This window comes from Pezoporus occidentalis, unplaced genomic scaffold (genome assembly GCF_034315485.1).
Source record: "Pezoporus occidentalis ecotype Australia unplaced genomic scaffold, CSIRO_AGI_Poc_V1 ctg48, whole genome shotgun sequence".
In the NCBI taxonomy this organism is placed as follows: domain Eukaryota; kingdom Metazoa; phylum Chordata; class Aves; order Psittaciformes; family Psittacidae; genus Pezoporus; species Pezoporus occidentalis.
Window position 1 is genome coordinate 5089359 of NW_026915813.1, and position 25728 is coordinate 5115086.

At 39.5% G+C, this 25728-nt stretch overlaps 1 protein-coding gene across 7 annotated transcripts in view; it reads left to right on the top strand.

Moving 5' to 3' along the window:
* The first annotated feature begins 1551 nt into the window (after positions 1-1551).
* The window catches only part of SLIT2 (slit guidance ligand 2), a 264821-nt gene continuing 240644 nt past the window's right edge, over positions 1552-25728 (top strand). For all 7 annotated transcript variants that reach the window (XM_062636475.1, XM_062636477.1, XM_062636476.1 and 4 more), the window contains exons 1-4: positions 1552-2865; positions 4583-4654; positions 5872-5943; positions 22888-22959. In XM_062636475.1, coding sequence (XP_062492459.1) covers positions 2690-2865; positions 4583-4654; positions 5872-5943; positions 22888-22959 — 392 coding nt within the window. In that variant the 5' untranslated portion in view covers positions 1552-2689. The remainder of the gene's footprint in view (positions 2866-4582; positions 4655-5871; positions 5944-22887; positions 22960-25728) is intronic.

The following is a 25728-nucleotide window of genomic DNA, read 5'->3' on the forward strand; positions in this document are numbered from 1 at the left end:
TCTTTGCAAGACCAAAGATGCCATTACCAGCATCTGAAAACAGTGCAACAATCATGTTTACTGGATGTTGTCCAACACATGCATCGAAAAATAAGTTTTCTGTAGATATGTACATTTTTAGCAATTTTCAGTTTGGCTCACATTCTAGGGTAAGAGAAGTCAGGTGTAACTTTGCTGGCTTCCACTTCAGCAGATTAGCTTGGATCTAGAATAGCATTTCTGAAAACAGTATTTGTCCTCTTGGTAACAAGCAAAAAGAGTCAGTAAGCCTCTTGTGGGGATTGTGCAGCAGAGACCCCAGGGATGAAGAGACTCAGTTGGACCTAGCTATATGGAAGAAACTATGGACTCCCATGAGCATTTCCAAACTACACCTTGCTGAAGGCTTAGTCATCCCTGCTAGGGGTTGCCATATATGAAAGACGAATCACTTTCACCTATCACTGGGGTCTCAAGATTATAAATTGCACGGAACCAAATGCATAAGGAAGGAAAATGAAACCCAGATAAAATTTAGTTAAGAGGCTCACACACTCAGTATTTTCCAAAAAATGTTAAAGACGCACTGACAGTAAACAACAGTTTGGGAAATTTTATCAGGAACGTTGTATTTAGAATACAATTTTTTTTGGTAAATGGAAGGTGTTTTCTAAACGAGCACAGCAGTGTTGCTACTTTACATACCGTAACGTACGGAATAACACTTGTACGTCTTATTTTCGAAAATAATTTGTTAAAAGATGCTGGTGCGTTTCACACTAAGACTGCAGCCGAAAAAAAAAAACCGCCAAGAAAACCGTCTTTCTCCCTCTGTAGCGGCTGCGGCACAAACCAGACCAGACCCTCGGTGAGACGCCAGAGGTATTTACAAGTGCAGCAGGCGACGTTTCAGCGTCCCCTTTCAAACCCCCCGGCAAAACCCACACAACCACCGCTGCGGCCCGGCCCCTCCTCTCCGTTCTCCTTCCCGGGCGCTTGACACCCGCAGGCCAGGGCTGCGTGGGAAAGTCCGCGCAACAACTCCCGGGGTGGGGGCACACACACGGACCTGCCTCCCCGCCGCTCCCCCAACTTTCATTCATTGTTGGCGCCGCGGATCAGCCCCCCGCCCCCCGCGGTGGCCGGGCCGGGCCGGCCGGGGCGGGCGGCGGCGCAGCCAGTGAGAGCGGCGCGGGGCGCTGCGGGCGGGGCCGGGGAGGCGCGGCCCCGCCGGCCCTATATAGGGCGGCGCGTGGGGCGCTCCTGGCTCCGTGGGAGCGGGACCGGGGGAGCAGCGCTGGGTCGGGCAGCAGGGAGCGCTCGGCTGGGTGCCGGGGGCGGTTCCGCGGGAGACCGCGCTCGGGGAGTACTTCCCGCGGGCGGCAGCAGGCACCTTGCAGCGGGGAGGAGAGCCGGTCTGCGTACGGCGGTGCCATTCTATTGTTCATTCGGAGAGACTTGGGGTGCGAGGGAAGGAGCTGGTGTGTCGCCTCCGTTCTCCCGCATCCCCGCGCCCTCTCTGCCGTTTCCCTCTGCGCCTGAAGAGCACCGCCGCCAGGGAGCCGAGCACCAGCACCGGCAGCTCAGGTGCACCGGTGGGATCAGGGGAAGGGGCGCAAACCCTTCCCGAGGCGCTGTGCCCCAGCGGGCTCCGGGTGAAGAAGAAAGTTGCTCCCATTCCTGCAGCAAGCTTAGGAGCTGCTGAACTGGCCTCACCTGGAAGGACTGAGCAGTTCTTACCTTTCCGATCAGGTGCCTTTGCTGCAGCAAAGCCACGGTATCCGGGAGACCACGGGGAGCAGAATAACGCCCCCTTCACTCCCCGCACTCTCGCCGCACATCGTCTGTTCTTCGGCCTGTTTCGCCGTGCTCCCGGGATCACAGGAGGATCTATAACTGTGATCTGTCAGTGAGGAGAAAGGGGTCGTGGATGAACTCCCTTCCAGCAGGGCAACGAATCACTTCTCGACTGCTCATTATCATCGTGCTCTAGGACCAGCCCTTTCCTGCTAAACTTGGCTTGGGAGCTTACAGCAGGAGGGGGCGCGGGGGGTGGAAAGCCAAGCCCAACATCATCTCGTGTGTTTGACTTTTTTTTTTCCCCTCCCTCCTTCTTCGTGAGACAGTTTGATGAATGCCTGTGAGAGGGGTATGATTTGCTGAGGCGCCTCTGACAGGACGGTGTGTGCGCGGTGTCAGTCCCGCCGCCGCCCCCCGTGGGGCTGTGAGCGGCCCGCGACGGGGGACGCGCGTGGGAGAGACTGCTGCGCTGCGCGGGCAGCGCAGGAACCACGCCACTCGGGCGAACGGCGCTCCGCGGCCTTTAGCCGGGAGCTCAGAGGAGAGTCACGGCTTTGAAAGGCGCGAGGACGAAAATAAGGAGCTAGCCCAACTCCGCCGCTTCGCCTCCGCTGGGAGCGTGCGAAGTCGAGACCCAAGTGCCGCCTCTCCCCGCCACCCGACGGGCTAGAGAGGGAGGGCCCGGGCCCGGTCCCCCTCCCGGTGAAGTTGTTTTCAGCCGCTGATCCGTGCCACCCACCTCACTTTGCCGGGGTTGTTTTACTTGGCTTGGCTTTGGATAGAAGGGACTTCGCTTTCTCTGCACCCTGAAAGTTGCCCGAGTCCTCCCCGCGGCGAGGAGGAGGGCGGCGCGCCCTGCGCCTCCCCGGGGCCGAGGCCGGCGGGCCCGGCCGGGCGGCTGTGGGCGGTGATGATGTGCGGCTGGGGAAAGCTCACCCTGTCCCTGGGGCTGCTGCTGGCGATGGCGGGCGAGGTGGTGCCGCAGCCGTGCCCGGCGCAGTGCTCCTGCTCGGGGAGCACCGTGGACTGTCACGGGCTGGCGCTGCGCGGGGTCCCGAGGAACATCCCCCGCAACACCGAGAGGCTGTAAGTAACCCTGCTGGGGTGGCGGCGAGAGTCCCTCGTTTCCTGGCTCCCGTCAGGGCTCCCGCTGGCTGGTGGGGCATATGTGGCCCCTTGGAGCCGGCCTGGTTTGGGGTCCCGACGCCCTTTTGGGGGAGGGGGTGTGTGGCGTGTCCGTTTCCTTCCCCTGCTGTTAGCGCTCCCCATTTCACGGCGATGCGTGGAGTCGTGGGAGAGGTGGACTCTGCTCCCAGCTGCTGCCTTTCATTCCGAGAAGCCACGGTGAGGAGCGCGGTTCCCGCCGCCGCGAGGAGCAGGAGCGGCGGGGCGGGCACAGCGGCCGCTCGCGGGGCGCCCCGGGGTGGCAGCGGCGGAGCGGCGTCTCCGCCCGCCGGCGCCCATTTCCCGGCAAACTTCGCTATTGCGGATTTCTTCCCCTGAGGCAGTGGGGAAGAGCCGGGCCGCGGCGCTCCGCGGACGTAGGCGGGCCCCTGAGTGAGCTGAGGCGCTTCGCCGGCGCGCAGCGCTCACTCCAGCTCCGGGGCCGCGGGGTTACCGCGTGGGAAGGCTGGTGGGGCGCGCTGACGCCCGCTGCACCGGAGTGAAGCTGGAGCCCGGCGAGGCTTTGCCCGCATCTGTCTTACGGCGAGGGTACGCTGGCGTGGCTTAGCCTCTTCCCACTTAGATAGCACCAAGTTTTTCCTTAGCTGTGAGACCTTCCCCCATTCTCTTTCTGAGACGGTTCGTGTACCCTTCGGCTAGGGGGTTTTCTACTCTTGCGAGTAAGCAAGCGTCTGGTCGGTTACTTTTATCATATCGGGTTGCCTTTTAAAAGTGTCTGAGGAGTTGAAAGAGTTATCTTTAAGTCATTTGAATGTTGATGCATGAAAAAGGATATTTATTTATACCCCCCCCCACTTCGGGAATGAGCTATAATTGTTAGAGCAGTTTCCATGTATAGAACCACTTCCTAATGGCTTGCCTCTGGAATTGCGAAGTCTGGTTTTATTTGTAGTGATTGCTACTGAGCGAGGTACACAGCTTGACCCCAAAATTTTGAGAAAAAGGGGCATATACTCCAGAAGGTAAAGTATTACTTAAGTATGAACAGAAATGCTAGGGCCTAAATAGTTTTCTGTCGATTCTCAATGCGCTTTGCATTCTGCAGTCAGTGTAGCTTTCCATGCAGCAAGTGAAGAGTTTACTTTTCATAAAATCATGTCTGCCATCACTTATTCTCCAGTCTCATGCTTGCTTGGAAGCTGTGTTTGCTTATAGGAAGTTAAGATCTGTTGTGCTTTTGTAGCTATGCTATGAAAGCTAAAAGTTGCTTAAGAATGCTGAAGATTTTCTTGATTTCAGTCTCTTAGATTTTGTAACAGGCAAACAAATACTGTAGCACATATATATATATAGTAGCTTTAGTGGTTTTCTAGGCGCAGTTATAACCATGTTCAGAGAGGTTTTGACTCTTCTATATTGTTAAAGATATATATGAGATTTATAATGACAGGCAGAACTGACTTTGTAAAGGCCTCATTAGAGAGTTTAAAACTACTACCTTCAAGATAAACCTTTGTTCAGTCACTTGGAAATGAGGATCTCACACTGTTAGTTGTAGGAATGGTTTGGTTCATTTACATCTAATTGCTCAAAAGGCTGTGCCCATGAAAACAAACAAAACAATTAAAAAGTAACTTTTGAATGTTTAATTTTGTTGCTTGTAAATTATTTTTCTTAGGGATCTTAATGGAAATAACATCACAAGAATCACCAAGACCGACTTTGCTGGTCTAAGGCACCTTCGAGTTCTGTAAGTTTTCTCTTCCTATTACTGAAAACTTCTAGGGCTGATGCTACAGTTTGATATACAGCCATTGAGCTTGTTATCTTTCAGTTTGTCAGCTGGATAGGTTAACACTTTTTAGCTATTGCACCTGAATTTAACACCCTCCCTCTCTGAATACAGCCCCCCCCCCCTGTTCCCTGGGTTATACACTGATATGTTTAAGTTAGCAATTGCCTGAAATATCATTTGTTAAAATTTTTATAATCTCTGATTAAGCTCATAAGAGAACTCAAGGACTTAATTTGGCATGTAGCTTTGCTAAAATTGGTTGAATAACTGTTGGAGTGACTTTAAGGTTAGAAAACATAGTTCACACTGAAAATGGGTCCTCTCAACCTAAAGTATAAGGAAATTCATTAAGAAAAAAAGTTCTTCCTCTACTGAATTTAAAAGCAAATTGCAGATGATGATTATTGCTTTTCTACAGTTTCTGGTCCAAAAGGAGCTGCTTTAACAGTGAATTCTTGGAAGGAATTGTTTCTTTTGGTGCTTTTGTTGACACTTTTGTTTCAAATGTTACAAATCTTTTAAGATTCTGTGGGGTTTTGGTTTTTGGGGCAGTTTTTCTGGGCGGGGGAGAAAAACTTTAAAATACTACATAATTTATGTAGCTAATTTGTTAATGCTATTTTATTTGAGCAAGTAGTAGTATAAAATCCTTTTCCGTTTCTGTCTGGAGCAGAAAATGTTTTAGCAATTTTTAATGTATTTACAAAACAAAAGTACTGTTGCAGTTATAATCTCTGTGCAGTCTTTCACTGGTGTCTTCTCCCCACACCCCACAGTTCAGTATTTTTGTTTTGTCATTCTCATGTGAGGCTAGTATTGCCTTCAAGCTGTTCACCTAGTGTCTTGTAACTTGCCCAGGAGCAGTGATGTGTGTCTGTGTGCACACCCAGCATGTACGTATATGTGCGACTTTTTAACTTTGGATTATTAAGTAAATGAGCGAATGTAGTATCTATTCCTGTTTCTTTTACTGAGGATTATTTTTCCCCTTTTGGATATATGAGCCCATGCAAAATGCTGATGATGGGTCTGGAAGGTTAAAGCATGTGTCACTCTAATTAAACTGTTGTGATGTTTTAATGAATATGCAGTTGTCTTTAAATGACTACTGTTAATGCAACAAGTTGTCTTGGAGCTATTAGAACTTATGTATAAAAAATTCTGTATTTCAGTCAGCTTATGGAGAACAAGATTAGTACTATTGAGAGAGGAGCATTCCAGGATTTAAAAGAACTGGAGAGGCTGTAAGTATTTTGAATTCTAAACATAAGAGATTTTTTTGTTTTTAATCAAATCATTTGTGTATACTCAGGCCTCTTTTTTTTTTTTTTTTCTAAAAAAACAACCCAACTTGGAATATCTATCCTAATTGAGACATAAGAAAAGAAATTCTCAAGCACTATATATGGGACTTGGCCAGGGGGGAGCTTTCATGAGCAGTCCAGATTTCAAATGTAAACTGCAATTACCTTGTAGGAAATAGCTTGGGTACTATGAAATCTCTTCCCTTGAATAAACAAGGACTTTTTCAAACATGAATACAACTAAAAAAATGCCTGTTATCTGAAGTACACCGTTAATTGTTAGTCTTGGAGATATTTGATGTTTTATACGTCTTATTGGAAGTAACTGCTAGTTATCAAGTGTTGTCTTGTTACATAGTGTGAAAGCAGTATTTTAATTCTGCTTCAGTTTTTATATGATTGCAATATTTACAAAGGCTTAGAAATATGAAAAGTGCTAGTTCCCAAAAATTAATTGGGTTTGGACTTAAAAGGAAAAAAAAAATGATTGAGTTCTATGGGGAGAGAGAATGGAGTGGCAATGAAAGGATCCTGTCTGGTGAAGTTGAAGGCGAACACCTGCATGTTTGGATGGAGAAAATGAGTAACTCCCAAAAGGTTTTAGCTTTTTATAATAGCTGCTTAATTTTCAGTATGTGTCTTAGTTTGTTGCATTTCCTAAAATGAAAATGCTTTTAAAAATGTATTGTATGACTTGGGACATCTGACTTATTAAAGGCAAAATGCTGTTTGTTGGATATAGTTTCATTCTGGATCTAGTAAAGTCAAAGAATGCCCTGTATTCATGTATGTTTGTGTAGAACTTTAAAGTAATGTCATCATTAGACACCTTAGTAGCTTCCATTTCATTATATCACCTTTTCTTTAAGCATGCATCTGAGATCTTGTTTAGCTTTTCATTAGCTGTTGCTTTAACTTCATAAAAGTATTTCTACTTTATTTAAAAGCAGCATTGGCTTAGACATTCTGTTTGTCTTTATAGCTGTGCTCTGTATCCACAGCTGCTGTGTGTTTAAAACAAACCCCCACAAACCATTATGGTTTGCTCATATAGACAAAGCTATTCAAGAGACTTAATAACCACCAGTGTAATTATGGTATTTCTAAAGTAGCTGATATATCATGTACTTGAGTTAATTACCTCGTATTTTCAAAGAAACCACAGTAACTTTTTGACCTAAAAATTGAAGGTGTTGTTATATAGTGCAATCTTTTTTGAATAAATTTTAATGAAATCGATGGCTCTTAGAAATGCGTAGTCAGATTTTTTTCAAAGTTGTATTAAAGTACTTAATGCAATGCTTTTTTACAATGTGTTTTAGATTTTGTACAAAGAATAGAGTTTTAGTATATCTTCTCCCGCTGAGAGATGTATTGGAATAATATACACACATCCCTAAATTAGGTTTATAGCTAAAAAATTAACCAGTAGTGTAGATCATATTGCAGAAGTACACATATATGAAACATTAATAAATTTTAAAAGATCCTTGCCTTCATTGTGAATGTGGCTTGACACCGAGATACCCAATACTTGCCAAGTTTTAAACCAGTATGTAGTCAACTTTATTTCTTGGTTATCTAGAAGCAAGATCCTGCTATGTGATTTAAAATAATTTTTTTAAATATCGTTAATAAGTTGTGTCATAATTTCAAGGCATTTAATACAAGATTTCTGAAGTACGGAATTGCAATACTACAGAACAAAAGAGCGCTGGTAGTTGAAACTTGTCTATGTTCACATTTTCCATTGTTTTCTTTTTAATTATTTTTCTCTTGATAAATTCATAAAGTCTTTGGAAAACAACAGATATTTTCCAGTTACATAGACACTAGTTCTGAAGAGAAATTCTGATAATTGTGTCTACTTTTGTGAGTTATTTTTGTTCACTCTTCAGCAGGCAAGCTATGACATTTCAAAGTTTTTAGTCGTTTAGATTGACAAAGTTAGATTGTTTTGTCTTTGGAATTATTTTGCATCTGTTCCAGTTATTGTTAGAGTTTCTTTAAGTTGCTGAAATTCAGTCATTGTTAGGTGTGTGGGTGACTTGTAATTTGAATATATATGCAGGGTGTCTTTAAACTGCCCCAGCTGTTGGCAGAGAACAAATATTTCATATTTGTGAGGAAAAGCTGAGAAAATTCCTCCTGTTTACAACTGCCAAGTCCATCTGATGAGGGCACATTGTTATCTGACAGCCAATTCATCTCCTTGGGATTCCGAATTAGAAATGATTTCTTGGGAAACTTGTGGATACTTCCCTCAAGTGTTTTCTTTTATACATTAAACAGTGAGCACTTTAAAGCTTTTCAGGTTTTTAAAATGTTTAAGTGTAGATGTCACATTTCTGCTGTAAATGCAATGTGCAAAACAACTGTGAAATACCTGATGCAGTCCTCTTAACATGCCAGGTGTAAGTGCACCTTACTGCAGTTTAAATGAACTTGATTTAGTTTATAAGGTTGTTTACATGTAATATTTCTTATGATGGATTATCTTATGCTAGTGTGTACAGGCTCAGTTTTAAAACATGCTTTCTGTAGTTCAGTACTCTTTAATATGAAGAACAGACTTTCACAGTAGTTTCCCTTTGGGGGAAAAATAATTCATCTCTTTAGGTAAGTGGTGCTTTAAATTTTTTTTTTGTTTGTTTCTGAACTGGAATTCCCATTACAAAATAATTTCTTTTTAGATCATTTACTCTAATTTCCAAGGAACTGTTTGGTTGGATCAGTTATCATGAATACTCATTTGTAGATCTGATAATTCAAAACTGTGTGTATCCTCAACCCATTTTAAGGCAAGTGAAGACCTGTGGCATTTTGCAAAATTAATCTCAAGAAACTCTCAACCTTCTCTTCAACAGGCAACTTAAAGACATTATTTGGTGAAATCTCTGTATATCTCAAGTAGACAGTAATGCTTTTCCTATAGCTTAGTAAAGGAACAACAAATCTCTACTATACTCGATATATGTAATAGGACATAAAGCTATTTAGATGTAATATGCCGCATAACTGGTATTTATGTCACACCAGTGTAATTGTAGAAGTGCAGTGGAAACCAAAACCACAATAAATACTGCTGTAACAAGTGGCTGTTGCTACAGCAGCCTTGCTGCAATTTTAAAGTAAAAATATTCAGTTAGCAATAAATGATTGTGTAGTAGTGCTTGCTACATAAGAACTGGGAGCATAAACACGATTAAAAGTAGCAACTTAAGCAGATAAGTTTTGGGTTTGTGGAAAGTTCAGTTGCTGGACAGACACTGGTGAAGCTGAAGGTGATTTTGCTATAGGACTTTAAGTTGGATACTTCTCTGGAAAGTCTTATGTACTTATATACTTCAGTATATATTTCAGTGTTCACTTGGGTATAATCTTGTGTGAAGGCTCAGATTTTAAAGGGTACTAGCTCCAGTCCAAACCAATTTGGTGCAACACTGCCTGAGCTAGGAAGCCTGCCATGAATATAGCTTTCTTCACAGCCTGTATCTGGAATAGCCGAGTCACGTGGTCTGTGTTGTATAAATGCTCTGTATGCTGAAACAACGTTCTCGGAATTTCAGTACATACAGCCTATTTTTTCAATCAGCCTTTGTGTACATCCTGAAACAGTGTCAAAAATTCTTGGATTAATTATGATCTTGTCTGTCCTGCATTTAGCATCTGCAGTGCTTTCTATATTGACTAGTAACCTGCATGATGACCCCATGGTTCTATGGATAGGCCTTTAAAGAGTATATGGCCCTTCAGTGCATGGCAGGTCCCATAAAGAAAGGATTAGGATTTGGCCTGTTACATTTTCTGAACCTCTCTTATGTAGACAACGTTCATGTATCACTGGAGGGTTTCTGTATGTTTCATAACAAATGCCGTAAAAAGTCAAGGTATGGAGAATTTGCTCCACATTTTAGAATTCTGGAAACCACTGCTTATTATGGGAGACAAAACCTTTTGAAATGATTCCTTATGTGAATGTGAAATTGAAAGCTTGTTTCTTTTTTCTTTATAAAGCTGTCACCTTGAGTGTGATGTTTATAATGGTTTGAAATAGCCTCTTAAGAAAACAAGAGGAAAATAAAGTGAAAATCTCAACTTTCTGAAAACTAACAGTTATTAGACACAACTTTAAAATTTATGTTCCAGAGTTGTTATACCTGAGACCAGCACCTTCTGTGGTATTGCTGCAAGTGTTCCCAGTGAAGTATCTCGGTGTTTTTACAGGCTATTGTCATCTGAAGGGACGTATAATATTTGAAGACAGCTGCTGTAGACTGTTGAACCAGTTCCATTATAAGCTACTTAAGTCTAAAATTTCCTTACAATCCTTTGTACTCCAGGAATACAATGTAGTTCAGGTTTTGAGATAAGTATACTACTCACTTGTTTACACAGCAGTGCAGTTACCTTTTAATTTAAGAATTTTTTTTCCTGATAGGTATGTTTTTTATTATAATTTTTCCTAGTAATTTTTCTAGTCTAGTTGACATGTCAGCTGTTATGCTAAGACTATGCTTAAACGTCCTAAAGCTATCAAAATAGGAAGAGTTTATAGCAGTCATTTGAAAACTACCCGCATTTTTCTTCCTGTATTTGTGAATAATCCATTGAGGTAGCAGTATGCCCCTAAAATGCTAATTTGGAGTCTGATTCTGTAGATATTTACCATGTGAATAACTTGGTTTGCATGAGTAGTCCCACTGATTACTCTTGTGAGAAAGGTTACTTGTGTGGCCTAATAAGTTTCCAGGCTAAGCCCATCACTTCCAATATTTGCATTAAAAGTTTATTTCTGAAATGTCTATTTATTATCATATGTCTATTGATTATCATAATAGTTCTAAAGAGTTATCTGTACAGACCTAAAAAAATCCCCAAACCCCATAAACAAAAAAACCCAAACCAAAACCCAAATACCATGAAAACCATTTCTGTTGAAAATTAGTGTGGAAGTAAAATGTTACTCTCTCATGCTCTAGAACAACCTCTGAGTTAGTGTTTGACCTAAATATTTATGCACACACACGCACCCCCCACTTCCCTAAAAGCCAGCCCCCTTCTTGAGGTACATGGTGTGTAAGCTGAAATCCTGTGTTCAAGAGAAGAAGGCTGTAAGGGCTGAACATCAAGTTGGTACTTAAAATAGGTTTTAAATTGAAAGCTATCTTTGTTGTATTTTCATGTTTCTTACAATGTATCACTGAATGATGGATCAAGAAGTATTTCAAGAATTAAATGTTACAGTTCATTTTTTTTTAACTTCTACAACACAGCTCTAAAAATGGAGGGATTGTCTGTACTTGCTGTTTATTGGGGCTCCATCTCCACAAATACATTATAATGAGTTATCAGAGCTTAAGATGAAGAGTATGTTTACTTAGAGTGTACTTACAAGTGTTTGAGTACAGAAAATTACTTAAGTTTTTGCTTGTGCTGCTGATGAACAGTTTGAAACTTACAGATGTGCCTGCACAGATGGAAATGTATATTTCAATTACATAGTTTCAAGGGAAGGTTTTGTTTTGTTGCTGTTTTTATTTTTGGTGTTTTTTGGTAAACAAATGGAGGTACTACTTAGATTACTTTTCTGGTTATAAACCTGCATGCAAAACTGCTATGCTTGCAGCTTCTGTAGCAAGAACTTAATTATAATTTCAATACATAGGAGTCAATCTTGTCAAAGATATTAAATGGGGTTCAGTATAATAAAGTGGGTTTTAGCTGCATTTCACATACTGCATGGTCAGAGTCATCTGTTTGGTTATAACCTAGTCTGATAAATATGTTAAACCATTAAGCTTGCTTTGAAATTGTAAAACCGAAACCACGATCTCTGAACGTACAGTGTTTTACAGGGAATCTCACCTTACAAAGACATGCTTAGCAGGATGGACTAAGAAATAAAATGTTCCATCTAGGATAAAACATGCTTTCCAGAGATTAAAATAAATCTGTTTGTTAACTTTTTGTTGCGTATAGATGTGTGGCATGAGATTGCAGTTTTATTCCAATTATTTAACTACCTCTATCCATAACGTAACTTCCAAATAGGAAAATAGTACCTTTAAAAAGAGGAACAGCAGGATTTTCCATGAGTCTTTAAATGTGAGCTGAATCAATAAATTTATCCCAGAATAATTTTGTTCTGAAATTTTCTTTCTGATTTTGAATTTCGGATATTTCAGTTGCAGAAAAGAAATATTGAAACCCCCAGATTTCAATTCTACAGAGTTACATGATCAAGGTTCAGGAGCAGGGACTTCTGAAAAAAATGCCAAATGTTGTCTACTTTTATGATGCAGTTTTAGCTGAAACAAAACTTGGGGTTTTGGTGTAGTTTTTTTTTTCCCTTCAATTTACATATGCTTGAGTGTGAAGTTTAAAGGTTATTGTTTAATTTTAGGACCCTGGTAAAAAAATGCTATATTAGCAGTGGAGTCACTACTACTGTTCCAGGAACCATTTGTATCACAATCATATCCGAAAGAACAGCCAATAAATGGACAGAGTTTCATCTAGTTGTGCTTGACTGTATGAACTCTCAATGAAAACAGCTCTTTTAGCAGTAAGACCTTATATTATATAGTATGAAGGTTGTACTGAACTCTTAAAATGAAATTGTACCTCTTTAGCTAGAAGTTAGTTTCCAGTTTCTTTTCTCACTGAGTCCTGGTCTTTGTTTTGGTGTGCAAGTTCGTTACTGAAGCCTGAGAGTTATTATTTTTCAGTTGAGGTATGTTCTGAACAGTTTCTGACTACTGCAATCAGAAAGGATAGTTTGGACTGCCAACCAAACACCTGAGGTGCTAATACATGTGCTTGTTTTTTAAGGCTGCTTGATGTTTTGATTTTTCTCCTCCAAAAAGCATTAATACCTAATCACCTGACTTCTGTCTAAATGTATGAGCATTTGAAGGGTTAATACCTTCATGTGTGTGTGATAGGTAGCAGAATAATAATGAGGTAGAGAATATGGTTTTGAACAGCCCTGAAGGGGAGAACAGTTATTCCTTGTTAATCATGGATGTGAAAAATCCTTCTCTTCACTAATCCTACATAGTTTAAGGGCAATGCATAGCACATTCCTCTCCTTGGAGTAAGGAGACCACAAAGCCTGCAGTGCTAATCACTTACTGGAGGAATGTGAGACCATCTTACATGAATTGTACAGGAATACCTGTATTTATAGTTTAAATAAAAAAAAAAAAACAAACAACAAACCCAAAACAAACTACAGTATTTATTCTGTATTAGCAGACTTCTGTCAAAGCAACTTCAAATATCTTCTCTGAAAATGTCTGTTAAATCAGAAATAGGAAAAGGCTGTCTTTGAAGACACTGTTTAAAAAGATGCAGTGTTCTACAGAATTTTTAAAATCAGATTGTAGCTACACTTTCAAGAATACTATGAAATATTTGATAAAACAATGAACAATGTTCTTTTAAAAGCCTTGTACATGTCTGGTATTATTTTTAGTATGTTTCATTCATCTGAGTGTCTTTTCTCATGGGACTCCCTTTGTAGGTCTAGAAGTCAAACTGCAGTGAGAAGTCCTGTTTGCTCTTTGCAGACCTTTTTACAAATTCCAGGGCAGGAAGGCTGTTTATTTTTCCCACATCTGTTTTATGCTCATCCTTTGTGACACTGTTTGCTGGATGCTCCTCTTTCTTGCTCCCTCTGAAATGGGTAATTTGCACTGTTGCAAAACACTGAAACCAAGTCTGATTCTACACAACTGTTGTAATGTTTTTATTTCAAATAGCGTTTGTGTTCAGAAACTATTTTAAACTGATGCTGTAGAGCACTGATGTTAAAGCTTACAACTACAGCCGCATGTTAGTTTTACTCTGTAAAAGTCATATTTATCTCTTGCAGAGCCAGTGCAATATTAAGAAAAAAAAAAAAACAAACAAAAACCAAAACCTATAAAAAAAACCCCAACAAAACAGGTTTAATGTTAGATGGCCACAGGTGAAGACTGAGCTGTCATTGCATTTTAATATAACATATTTGAAAGAATTTTTAAGGCACTCCTTATTTTGACTGCAGAAGCCACAGTTCTATCTGGAATTTTGCAGTTAAACTCCAAAATGTATGAGGGATCTGGCTGCATGGCTGCCACTTCAGTGACTCATACTCTTATATTACCTCACTTATTATGAAGATTGTTTGAAACTTCATCAGAAGAAATGCTTTCCTTCATAGTAGGTAGTGCATTGTGCTGGCTTGTCTTTAATAATAGTCTGGACTGATAGTCAAATACAATGTGGCAAAGTTTTCCTTAAGTTTTCTGCAAGACATACCAGCTTTTCTGTTTTCCGTTTGGCAGGATGCCTATACAGGTGCTACAGAAAAATGCTGAAATGAAGACTTACTGTGGTAATTCAGTGCCAGAAAGACAGTTATAAGCCTATCTGGACTATCTGCAGGCTCTTCTTGCCTTTTTAAAAGAAATCTGTCCAAAATCTAGATAAATTCCATTTAATGGTTCAACTTCCCCTCCCCTCTTTTTTTGCCTGTTTAGTTTGTTGTTTTTTTTTTCCTTCGGAAGTAATTCTAGGTATTGTCAGACATCAGCTTTGCTTTGTCTGGTATGTGATCCTCTTTCTTTATGGAGGTTTTGTAACTTGTGTTTCCTTCTTTGTGGTACACTTTATAGAATAAAATCCAATGGATTAGCCTCACAGGATTGTGGAGGTTTGAAGTAGCCTCTATAGATAGTCCCATGCATAGTCGACGAGAGCAGATGGCTAAGGGCTATTTCCAGATGGGTTTTGAATGTCTCTAGTGATGAAGAATCAAAAGCCTTTCTGGGCAACCTATTCCAGTGTTTGACAACCCTCACGGTCAAACACTTTCATGTTTAAATGTAATTTCCTGTATTTTGATTTGTGCCTGTTGCCTCTTGTCCTTTCACTGCTCACCTCTGAGAATGCGTGGCTTGGTCTTCCTTACTTGTGAACTAGATGCATCACTTATACACATGATATATTTATACACACTGAGATTCCTCTGAGCCTTTGCCTCCTCAGGCTGAACAGTCCCAGCTCTCTCAAACTCTCCCTCTGTGGCAGGTGTTTCTATCTGCTTAATCATCTTCATGGCCCTTCTCTGGACTTGTCCAGTATGTCCATGTCTGTCTTGTAGTGGGAAGCCCAGCACTGGGCACAGCTCTTTACATGTCTCACCAGTGCTGAGTAGAGGCGAAGGATCACCTACCTTGACCTGCTGGCAGTGCTCTTCCTAATACAGCCCAGGATGCTGTTGGCCTTTGCGTCAAGGGCATATTGCTGGCGCCAGTTTAATCTTGTTCACCAGAACCCCAGACCTTTCTCTGATTTTCAGCTTGTTCTTCAGTATATGCTGGTGTAATGGGTTGTTCCTCCTTAGGTGCAGCACTTTGCATTTTCCTTTTGACCTTCATGAGTTTCTTTTTTTGACCAGGTTCCTCTGAATGGCAGCATGCATACCTGTTGCATCACTCATAGGTTTGTATCTTTTGCATATGTGGTGAGGGTGTACTCTGTCCCATCTTCCAGGCTGTGGATGAAGATGTTGAATAGTACTGGCTCTGGTACTAACCCCTGGGTTATATCACTAGTGACTGTTCTCCACCTGGACTTTGTGCCACTGATCACAGCCCTTTGAACTTGGCACTTCAGACAATTTTTCAGTCCACCTCACCATCTGCTTTTGTAGCCTTTACTTACTCAATTTACCTATGAGGACAACTGTTATGAGAGACGGTGTCAGAAGCTTTACTGAAATCAAGATAGATAACATCCACTGCCTTCCTTTCATCTGCCAAGTTACTTATGTAGCAGGCTAGCAGGCTGGTCAGGCATTATCTTCCCAGTTGTAAATCCATGCTGACTACTCCCGGTCATCATCTCGTCCTTTCTGTGCCTAGAAATAGCTTCTGTTTTCCTCTATCACGTTCCCAGGCATTGAGGCGAGGTTACCCAGCCTCTAGTTTCCTGGGTTTTTCCTTTCTTTTCACACTTTTTTTTAGTGCCATAGGCAAAATTAATAAGTAATAACCAGCTATTTATAGATATATTTTTTCTCTTGAAACAACAAGGAAGACAGGAACTTCCAGAAAATAACCATAGGTTTTTCTCTTTTTTTGTAGTAAAAACAAAAAAAGCCAAACCCCAACTACACAAAGAGCTTTGTTCTAGTTGGAAAAAGAAGTGAAGTGAGTATAGACTCACGATTTTTCTGTGCAAAGTAGTGTTCTGCATAATGTATGGAGAATTGATTGGAGTAGGGGAGGAATGTGATAATTCTGGACTTGACATCAGTGCCATATGAAAAGAAAATGAAGGACAAAATATGTTAGGGTTTAAGTTGTGTACATTAGTACAGTGTAGTACTACAGTTTGCAAAGTAACTTTTGTCACTTCCTACACAAGTAAGAATTTGAATTTGTAGTATTGTAGTAGTATCTATGTTCTTCCTCCTTGCAGAACTTTTTTTTGCTTTTATTAAACATCTAATTTGGTATTTCATGTTATATTGAAACTTAGATATCTTTGTTAGTCACTGTTTAGCCTGGAAAACAGAGCCTCAATTAAGTGGTTCTTGACCTCGAGAAAATTTTGACTTAGGTGTCCAAATGCTGCAAGATCAGCCCTGACTTCTCAGATTCCACTTCTTATTCATGTGGTCAGTTAACTTGATATTGCTAGATTTAGTGAGATTATGAGTAGTTTGACTAGGGACAAGAAGGTCTTTGCAGAGAATTCTTAATGGAAAACCTGTCATGATCTTTTGCTTAGCTCTTGATTCTTAGGCCTTCTCACTTGATGATGTGTTCATGCAAATAACATTCACAGACAGCATTTGCCAAATGTGTTGAGGTTCAGTAGATTGTGGCTTTGGACATGGATGGGCAGGTGTTCTTTGCCTCTGGCAGAAACAGCAGCACATTTTTGTATAGAAGAGCGATAAGGCTTGCCTTCCTTGCAAACATAAGTGTACGTCAAGCTCTGCGTAAAGCTCTCTGAGGAAATCGGCATCTCTTATTCTGATATCTATTATTCTGACCCTATATATCTAGGGTCAGGTTTTTATGTCTTCATGGTTAAACCAGTTCATAGAATGATTCAGGTGCTGTGTGCTAGCTTTCTTTGTTAAGACACTTGGGTAATTTTATAGGTTGATTCTGTATATCCTGAGCTCATAAAGCCTGAACTGGTATTAGACCTTCCCAGCTAATGCATATCCTTGTAACCTGTTGGAACTACTTCAGGAGTCTGGTAGGCTCTGTCCTTGTGAGTAGATGTACTGTTGCATGAGCACTGTTATGATTTTCTTTTTCTGTTGCATGAACACACGATTTTCTTTTTCCTCTTTTCGCCCCCCATGAGTGAGTGATGCTGGGTCACAGTGATTGTGGTATGACAACTTGGGAGAGATGTCAGAATGGATTGATGGCATGGCCAGGTTGTTTAATGGCATGTCCTTTAATTTAAAATTGAAATATAATTAAAATGTGTGCTTTTAACATTTATGCATAGTTTGCAAATGAGCTTCAGTGAAAAGGTGTTATATGGTATTTTTAAATGGGTGTGATAGTAATGTCCTCTGCTGACAAACAGTGGGTGTGGATGTGCTCCTTTTGGAGAGTAAGATTCTAAGCTATGCAGTGCTGCGTTTGTATGTGCAGATAGGGTATTTACACTACTTTCAGCTAACTTCAAAGGAGGAATGAAAAATAATGACTTAAGCTAACATTAACTTTGTGTGAGTTTGGAAGCCTTCTATCCTCCTTCCTGAAGCAATGGTGGTAGAATGAAATGCATCTCTGCCTTGTATTTAGAGTTTTGGAAGGCTCTGAGTCGTTATGACCCAATGGGATAGGCTCTTTCTAATTAAAGATTTATAATTTCCTTGGAACGTCTCTTAACTTGAGAAGTAATTTCACCTGTCATCTGTTAAGATTTTCCTTCCTCGTTCTTAAATGATCATTCTGTATACTGCTTGTATCACTTCACTTTGAAGGTGCTTTTCTAGTCTTCACTGTGTTTAGAAGACTGAGCTCTGGGAGCTTTAAGCTGAAGTAGTTTAAATGCTTTGTGTACTTTAGGTAGTATGTGGAATTTGCTTAAATTCATCATGAAGAGCTCAAAAATTTACCTGTGCCAGTATGTCAATTTGCCCAATGTTTTTCCTAAGGATTCATTTGGGAACAGAAGAAAGCTATGTGTACTTGCAACTGTGCCTCAGCTTTCTTAAACTGAAAGAGTGATATGATGTTTCTGGCTGTAACCAAGGGACTTTGCAGTTCAAGGTATGGCAGTGTTAAGAGATTGTCCAATACACTTTTTTGTTGCTTACACCACTAACACTTCATCTCTTCTGAGCAATCTGCCATTGCTTGAGGAATACAGATTTTTCTAGCTCAGTCTGGAAACTGAATGGTAGCAGTATGGAATTGCTCATCACTGTTCCTCAGTGCTTCACCTTGAGCTTCATGTCAGGTCTGGAGAGCAGTTCAGTTGATGAAACCAAAATTTCTCTTCTTAGGGTGTTCTGGGGGAAATGCTGCCTGCTAGGTAGCTGTGATGAGGTCTCTGCCAGCACACATTGAAAGAAAATGTGGAGTGTTTCTGGTTGTTTTTACACTGCAGTAACTGTGGTTCTTTGCAGTATGTAGTTATGAATCCATCTGTGCTTACCTCTGGTTTCAGCTCTGGGGAGAAAGGGGATCATGCTTTTCTCACACTTGTTCCATTATGTCTGTGTGTTCTGGATAGGTATTGCTATTTCAGACAGAATTAAGCATGAGGTCACCTGAAAAAGTGGAATTATTGGAGAACCATGCATGCTGGTGAATTGTTTTAAAATAGGAATGTGTTTTCTGAACTCCTAGTGTGATTCTGTCTCAAAGATTGAGAACTCTTAATGACTGTTGAACTGGAAGTTGTTGTGTGCTTGGATACTAGTCTGTGTATTCCAGATAAGCCCTGAGTCCTTTTTAATTCCTTCACTTGTGTGTGAATTCATAGCACTTTTTTAAACAGAACTATCTATTATAATCTCAAAGTTCATTTCAGTGAAGTTCAGTTCATAAAATCTTGTAGAAAACTTAAGGACAGCAAGTTGACCCCTTTGAAAACATCTGTTCTAACCTGATAGATGTAAAGAATAGCTGAAGCCTCTTTCTGAAGTATGATAAAGGATGTATTTCCCATAATTTCCTTCTTGAAAACTGGCAATGTTTGATATTCTTGGGCACAGGCAATAAGTAATGGTCAGATTTTTTCATAGAAAAGCTTAGTTCTAAAAAAAACAACTTGAAGTGGGATGGAATCATTTGAAGTAGAAGCTATGAATACAACATTCCTTAAAGATCAGTAATTTATTTAACTTGTATATTTCCTCAATTCACTCAAATAGCAAATGCTTTCGTTTTGTGAAAGGCAAAGTAAAAACGTACATCGAAACAGTATTTCTAAGTTCCAGGCACACTTGGTAGAAACTGTTGAGTCAAGAGGGTAGTGCTGTTTGTTGTTACTTTAATCCATGAATTTGATTTATTGTCTGTAACTTAGATTTTTAAAGTCTGTACAGCAGCACATGCATCAGTATGTTAACAGTATGCTCAGTTGTGTGGGCCATGAGAACTGCAGGTAATAACAGCAACTCCTGATCTGAGGTATTAACTGCTTGTGTAGGAAGTTATGTACTAACACAAGTATTCCGCTTGTGAATTATCCTAAAGTGATGTTAATTATGTCCTTGTAAGACTGTTGTTACATTTTGAAAATATGTTGCATTGAAAGGAGTGTGGCCAGCAAGTTCAAGTATATCGTTCCCTGCTTCTGCTCTCAGGAGGCCCCACCTGGACTACTGCGTTCAGCTCTGCAGTCAGTACAGAAAAGACATTGATCCGTTGGAGTGGGTCCATATGAGGCCATGAAGATGGTCAGAGGACTGGAGCAACTCTCTTAAGACAGGCTGAGAGAGTTGGGCTTATTCAGCCTGGAAAAGACTCAGAGGAGACCTTAATACAGTGTTCAGTACATAAAGGGTCCTACAAGAAATCTGGAGAAAGACATTCTACAAGGGCACATAGGGGTAGGAAAAGGGGGAATGGTTTTAAAGTGGAAGAGGTTAGATTTAAGTATTAGGAAGAAGTTACTTACCATGAGTGTGGTAAGGCACTGGAAGAGGTTATCCTGAGAAGCTGTGACTGCCTCTTCCTTGGCAGTGTTCAAGGCCAGGTTGAAAGGGGCTTAGAGCAACCTGGAGTAGTGGAAGGAGTTCCCTGCCCACAGCTGTGAGGTTTGAACTAGATAATCTTTTAAGGTCCCTTCCAACCCAAACCATTTTATGATTTAGTGAAAGGCAGCCTTCCTGAAGAGCCAGTTAACACTCTGTACTACAGTGCTTTTTTTATTTTTATTTTTTTTTAATTATATGGGACTTCTGCAGAAATACACATACTTTCTTTGCCCCTTCAGTTACAGCTTGCCATTTTTTTCTAGCATCAGAACTTGATACAGTCCTTAAATATCAACAGAAATTTTTGGCCTGAATAGCTTCTGATTAGAGACTAACTTCCCAAAGTCTTTACCCCGAATGTTTTCCCATGTGTTTTTTGATCATAATTGTGAACTTTCAGGTTTAAGTCTTAAGTATTTAGCAAAGAGAAGCGATGAATAAGCTTTATATCTTTTTTTATTTAACCATTTGCCCAGGTTTGGTGTCTAAGAACTCTATTTTCACATTATTCTTTTCTGATCACAAATATAACTTTGAAGCAGTTTTCTTCCTACTACATTTTTTGTGGTCCTAGTATATACTTTTATACATAAATTTACTAGAAGTTAGAAAAATGCCTGTTTTAAATGATCTGGTTTGAAAATGCAGTCAACCCACAAACACTAAAATGCATCACTTATTTATGTCAGTAAGGTTTTCTTTTAAGCTATGTTAAATCAAGTCTTTCAGTAGTCATTAATTTCTTCATAGCTCTTTCTTTTATATTGAAAACTTCACTTCCACTGATTTGGAAATCTGACTTCCAAGATCACAGTACAGGTTTATTTTTATTTTTATTGTTTGGGGTTTTTTTTCTTCTTTTGCTTTGATTAAGCCTATTTTTCTGTGCCTTAACTTGCATCTTCAGCCATCTTATCCCAGTACTGTAGTGCTTCCTTTTCAGGATTTCTTTCACTCTAAATTGTCTTTATCTTGTAAAGCGTGATTTAAATTTCTTCCACATGAAATTAGGATTTCCGGTGCTTGACTAACAAAAAGGAACCTAAAAATGAGAATTACAGATATCTAGATCTCAAAAAGCTATATTGCTTATTTTTTTAAATGTGGGAGCAAACTTTGGTTATATAAAGAATATTTTTCAGTTTATATCTCCCTCATCAGTAGTTGTATTAAACTTTAAGGGAGCAATAATTAAGTGGACTATACCATGCAGCTACTTATAACTGGGTTTTGAGTGTGTGTGTGGGAATTTATGGGAAAACTTATATTGGAAAGACGTTTAGATGGAGCAGGGCTTATGAAATGAGCCCTGTGAGGCTAAAGGGGCTTTAGTAGTTTAAATTCAGCCTGAAGACGAGCAAAAAAATTTTGAGTCTTTATGAAATTCTAAAAGTTAGTTTTGCAAAACTTTAATTATCTCTTTATTTCACCTTGTGGAACGTTTTGGCAACAGTTTGTTGACATATGTAATGTACCCACTGTAAGGATAAAATAAGTATCAGATAATACCATGCAGTCTGGTGTCCAGGAATGCCATGAATTATTGTATTGATAAGCACTGTGTATTACAAACTGGTATTTGTGATCAGGTTGATGGGACAAAACTTTTTCAGTATGTAGGATTACTTAAATGGAAGATGGCATATCTGGTGCAGTGCTTGAAACTCACCAAAAACCTGTTTTGAATTTGAATTCTTGACAGGTATGACTGTATGTTCCAGGCCTGTCACTTATACACATTAGAGGGAATAATGTGCATTGTATATTTAAAGAATCATGAACATGGGATAGATATATTTGTCTTGGCTAGTGATAGTTGTGTTGCTTCTGGCTCTAACGCAGTAGGCTTTGAACTCTGAACACCTCAGACTAGGCAGTTTTGACCTTGGTCAGCATGCTCAGTGAGAAAATTCGCAGACAAATGGAGTACCTTCCAGATCCTAGTTGTAGGTTTTATTTTGTGCTGTCTTGTGCACAACTGATTGTTTGGGTTTTGTAATTTAACTTCCCTTTCATGTATCTTTATGGCTATAGAAAAAAACATCGTGGAAACAAAAAACAACCCTGTAATGCCAAATACAAGCTGGGATGTCTTGTTTTTTTCTGACTTTTATTTGATCAGGTTTTCTGTAACAGCCTCCTTCACTACGTTTAAATAATGTGAAAAGCAAACACATTTAAATAATGTGTTATATGGATCTTTAGATGCATGACCTCATTACTTAACTTAGTGTGTACATCTGATACATGTTCCCTTAAACCTTTTCATGGTCACAAAATATCTATCTGCTATATTATACTAAGAGGAATTCAGAGTTGGTGGAGAATTGAAGTTACACTGCTGATCTCTATTTTTAGTTTTCTGGTTGTTGCATGATAGATTCCTGACTTAGTGATTAAGTCACACTACAGAGATTCAAAAATCTTTCATAAAATAGGTAATATGGTCTGTTGGGGAAAGCAGAAAATGTAATTAGTCCATGGTAAATTTATTGCTGGACCATGTCTCCGCTAATGGACCAGCATTGCATAGCCTTTCTGGTCTTTAAAATCAGCTTGTTACAGCACGGGATGCCTGCTCAAAGTGGTTGTATTGCATTGCTGTGGCTCTTTTAATGTAACACAACTTTTTCTTTTTCTTTCTAAAGGCGCCTAAACAGAAATAACCTCCAGTTGCTTTCTGAACTGCTCTTTCTGGGGACACCGAAGTTATACAGGCTGTAAGTAGGCTTGATGCAATAACAAGTATTCTGGAAAATTTGGAATTGATCTGTCTTGCATTAACTCTTTTGACTTTTGCCTCAGACAGGGCTAAAATGCATCTAGGAACATTGTTGCGGTGTTTAAGCTGAGTGTTATCTTTGAGTGCTTTGCAAGATTTCAAGATTATTATTATTTTATTATTTTATTTAATCTAGGTTAGATACCAGTAGTTGCTTGAAACAAAATATTGTTTCATCCATTCCCACTTCTGTAATGAAGTTTTGCTGAAAGAACACTTTGGCTTTTCTTCTGGTTTGTATTTTTTTTGTTGTTCTTTCTGTTTTGAAAGATAAAAAAAAGCCTCTAGAGACTCTGTCGCAGAGATACCGTGCTTTATAAGTACTTTGGTTTTCTGAAGTTTTGTTTTCGTGGCCGTATGCACTTGACCAGAAAAATCACTGTGTTAGCAAATGGTAGGTCTGTGGAGAAGTCTCTCCTGTGTTCCCTCACAAAGACAACAAAGGTAGTAACTTCAGCTCTGGGAATCAAAAAAAACAAGTATTTTAACTTAAATAAAAACTATATCAAATATAGTAATGAGCATTTGCTTTGGTTGTGTTCTTTGGCTTGATAATATTGCACTCTTGGCAGTATTTTGAAATTAATGTTTTGACCCATTGGCCTTTCTAAGAATCCACTTATATCTGTTGCAGTAAAAGGGATTGATTTCTGTTCTACACGATTAGTTATTGTAACAAAATAAATTTTAAGGTACCTTTAAGTTACCCTAAGGTGGTATGGAAGTGATATAACACGATATGCTTAAGTAGGCTTTGAAAAGCTTGTACAGATGCAGCCCTATTTTGAGTAGATATAAATTTGATACATTTCTTTAGACTTCAGGTGAGACTTTTGCTGTTGAAATTGCTGACTATGTTGAGTTGTGTGCTTGGGGAAAAAAATAAGTGAAGGTGGGGTTCCTCTGACTTGTTTCCACTCAAGTATATGGAAATACTCTTGACAACAAATGATATAATGAAGCTTGTATATTTTAGGAGATTATTTCTGTTTTAATATTGTGAAATAATAATTCTTTTTTCCCCTCTCATAGTAATATTAAGTTGTAAACTGAAAATGACTCTATTAGTGTAAACATTTAGTTGTATGTATTTTTGTTTCTTTTGTTTTCTTTGGATGTATGCTTTGTTTCCAGAGCTTCCCTGTAGATGTAGCGAGTTGTTAAATTACTAGGCCAGAAAACTCCTGAAGCCTTTTGTTCTGACAAAAATGTTTTACTGTGGTACAATATTATATGTGGGTTTATATATTGACAATTGAGTGTGTTTTATTTCCACCAGGCATGATAAAGATATTACTTCTATCAGGAAGGAAAATTAAAGGGATTTATGTTCATTTTATTATTCCATCTATAGTGTAATGCTTGTTATCTAGATTCATATAAAATAGAAATGAGATGTAATTTGCAGGCAAAAAATGGATGCACACTTCAGGCAAAATCATACTTGAATATATTTAATTCAGAATTGTATATTTGATAGATGCTAGTCTGAAATGCCTAATGTCCTTTGACATAAAGCACACAACTGCTCACAGTGTGTTTGGTGGAAAGCAAGAGATCACTGGCTTCACAGTATTAAATTTCCTCTGCCTAAGGGTTATTGTTGATCAGACCATGAAAGTGAATGTCTGGTTATAATGTATTCATGTTTAAAAGAAAATGAGTGGTACTGAAAATCTACAGTTGCTTAATGCTGAATTTGTAATTAAAAAAATGTCAGGCCAACAAAGGGATTGATGCTGGTTAACTGTTCTCAGTCAGCTTTCAAATGTGGAGCTTGATGACTATGAAGTATATAAAATTATTTGGTTTTTTACATGTATCATTGCATGTTCTTCCATGTATTTACATACAAATAAATATATTTCTGGGGAGAATTAAACTTCTCTAAACATGATCAATAAAATGTATAGTATGCTTTGGTTTTAGTATTTATTTTTGGCATTTAACAGCTAATCAAACAATGTGTACTGCCAGTTTTCAACATACTATATTGAGCTTCTGTGAATAATAATTACCATTTGACCCTTGACTATAAATGAGATGCCAGGTGAAGAAGCACATATGCTTGTTGTGTAGCCTAAATGTAATATAAAAGAAAGAGGGTACACTGTATATGAATTATGATTAGACACAGTTGGTTGCCGCCAGCGGCCGGCTACGCTTTCCCTTTGCTGTCTGCTCCAATTTCTCTTTGGACGGGTTGAGAGAGCACTGCGTGTTCAGGTCAAGATGTTTGCCTAGAAATAGTAGTACAGTTGCAGCTGTGTTTGCTGGAGCAGGAGACTAGTTTAAATAGCATTACCATTTATCCAGTCCATTAACAGAACTCTGTAAAATAATACCAACTCTGCATAAACTACAGGACAGTGTAATAAAATTTCAAGCACTTGTTGACAGATGGGAAATGTAAGTAAAGGAAAGCGATAGGTTGTTTAAAAGAGACAGTGCATTATTTTCTGTGCCTAAAGACACTTGAGTTTCAAAGGTAATTAAATAAATTATTTTTCACATTACTTTCCCACTTAGCAGGCTTCCAAGAAATCTCTTAGAACTAGTTAAAATGGATAATTTTAACTGATTTTCCCATTAAGAGTTACCTGCAAAGGTATCTTGACATAAATATTTCAGTAGGAAGTAGTTAATGCTAAAAACAATGTTAATAGCACTATAGGCTACTTTAAAGCAAGGTATCTTTCAAAGCACA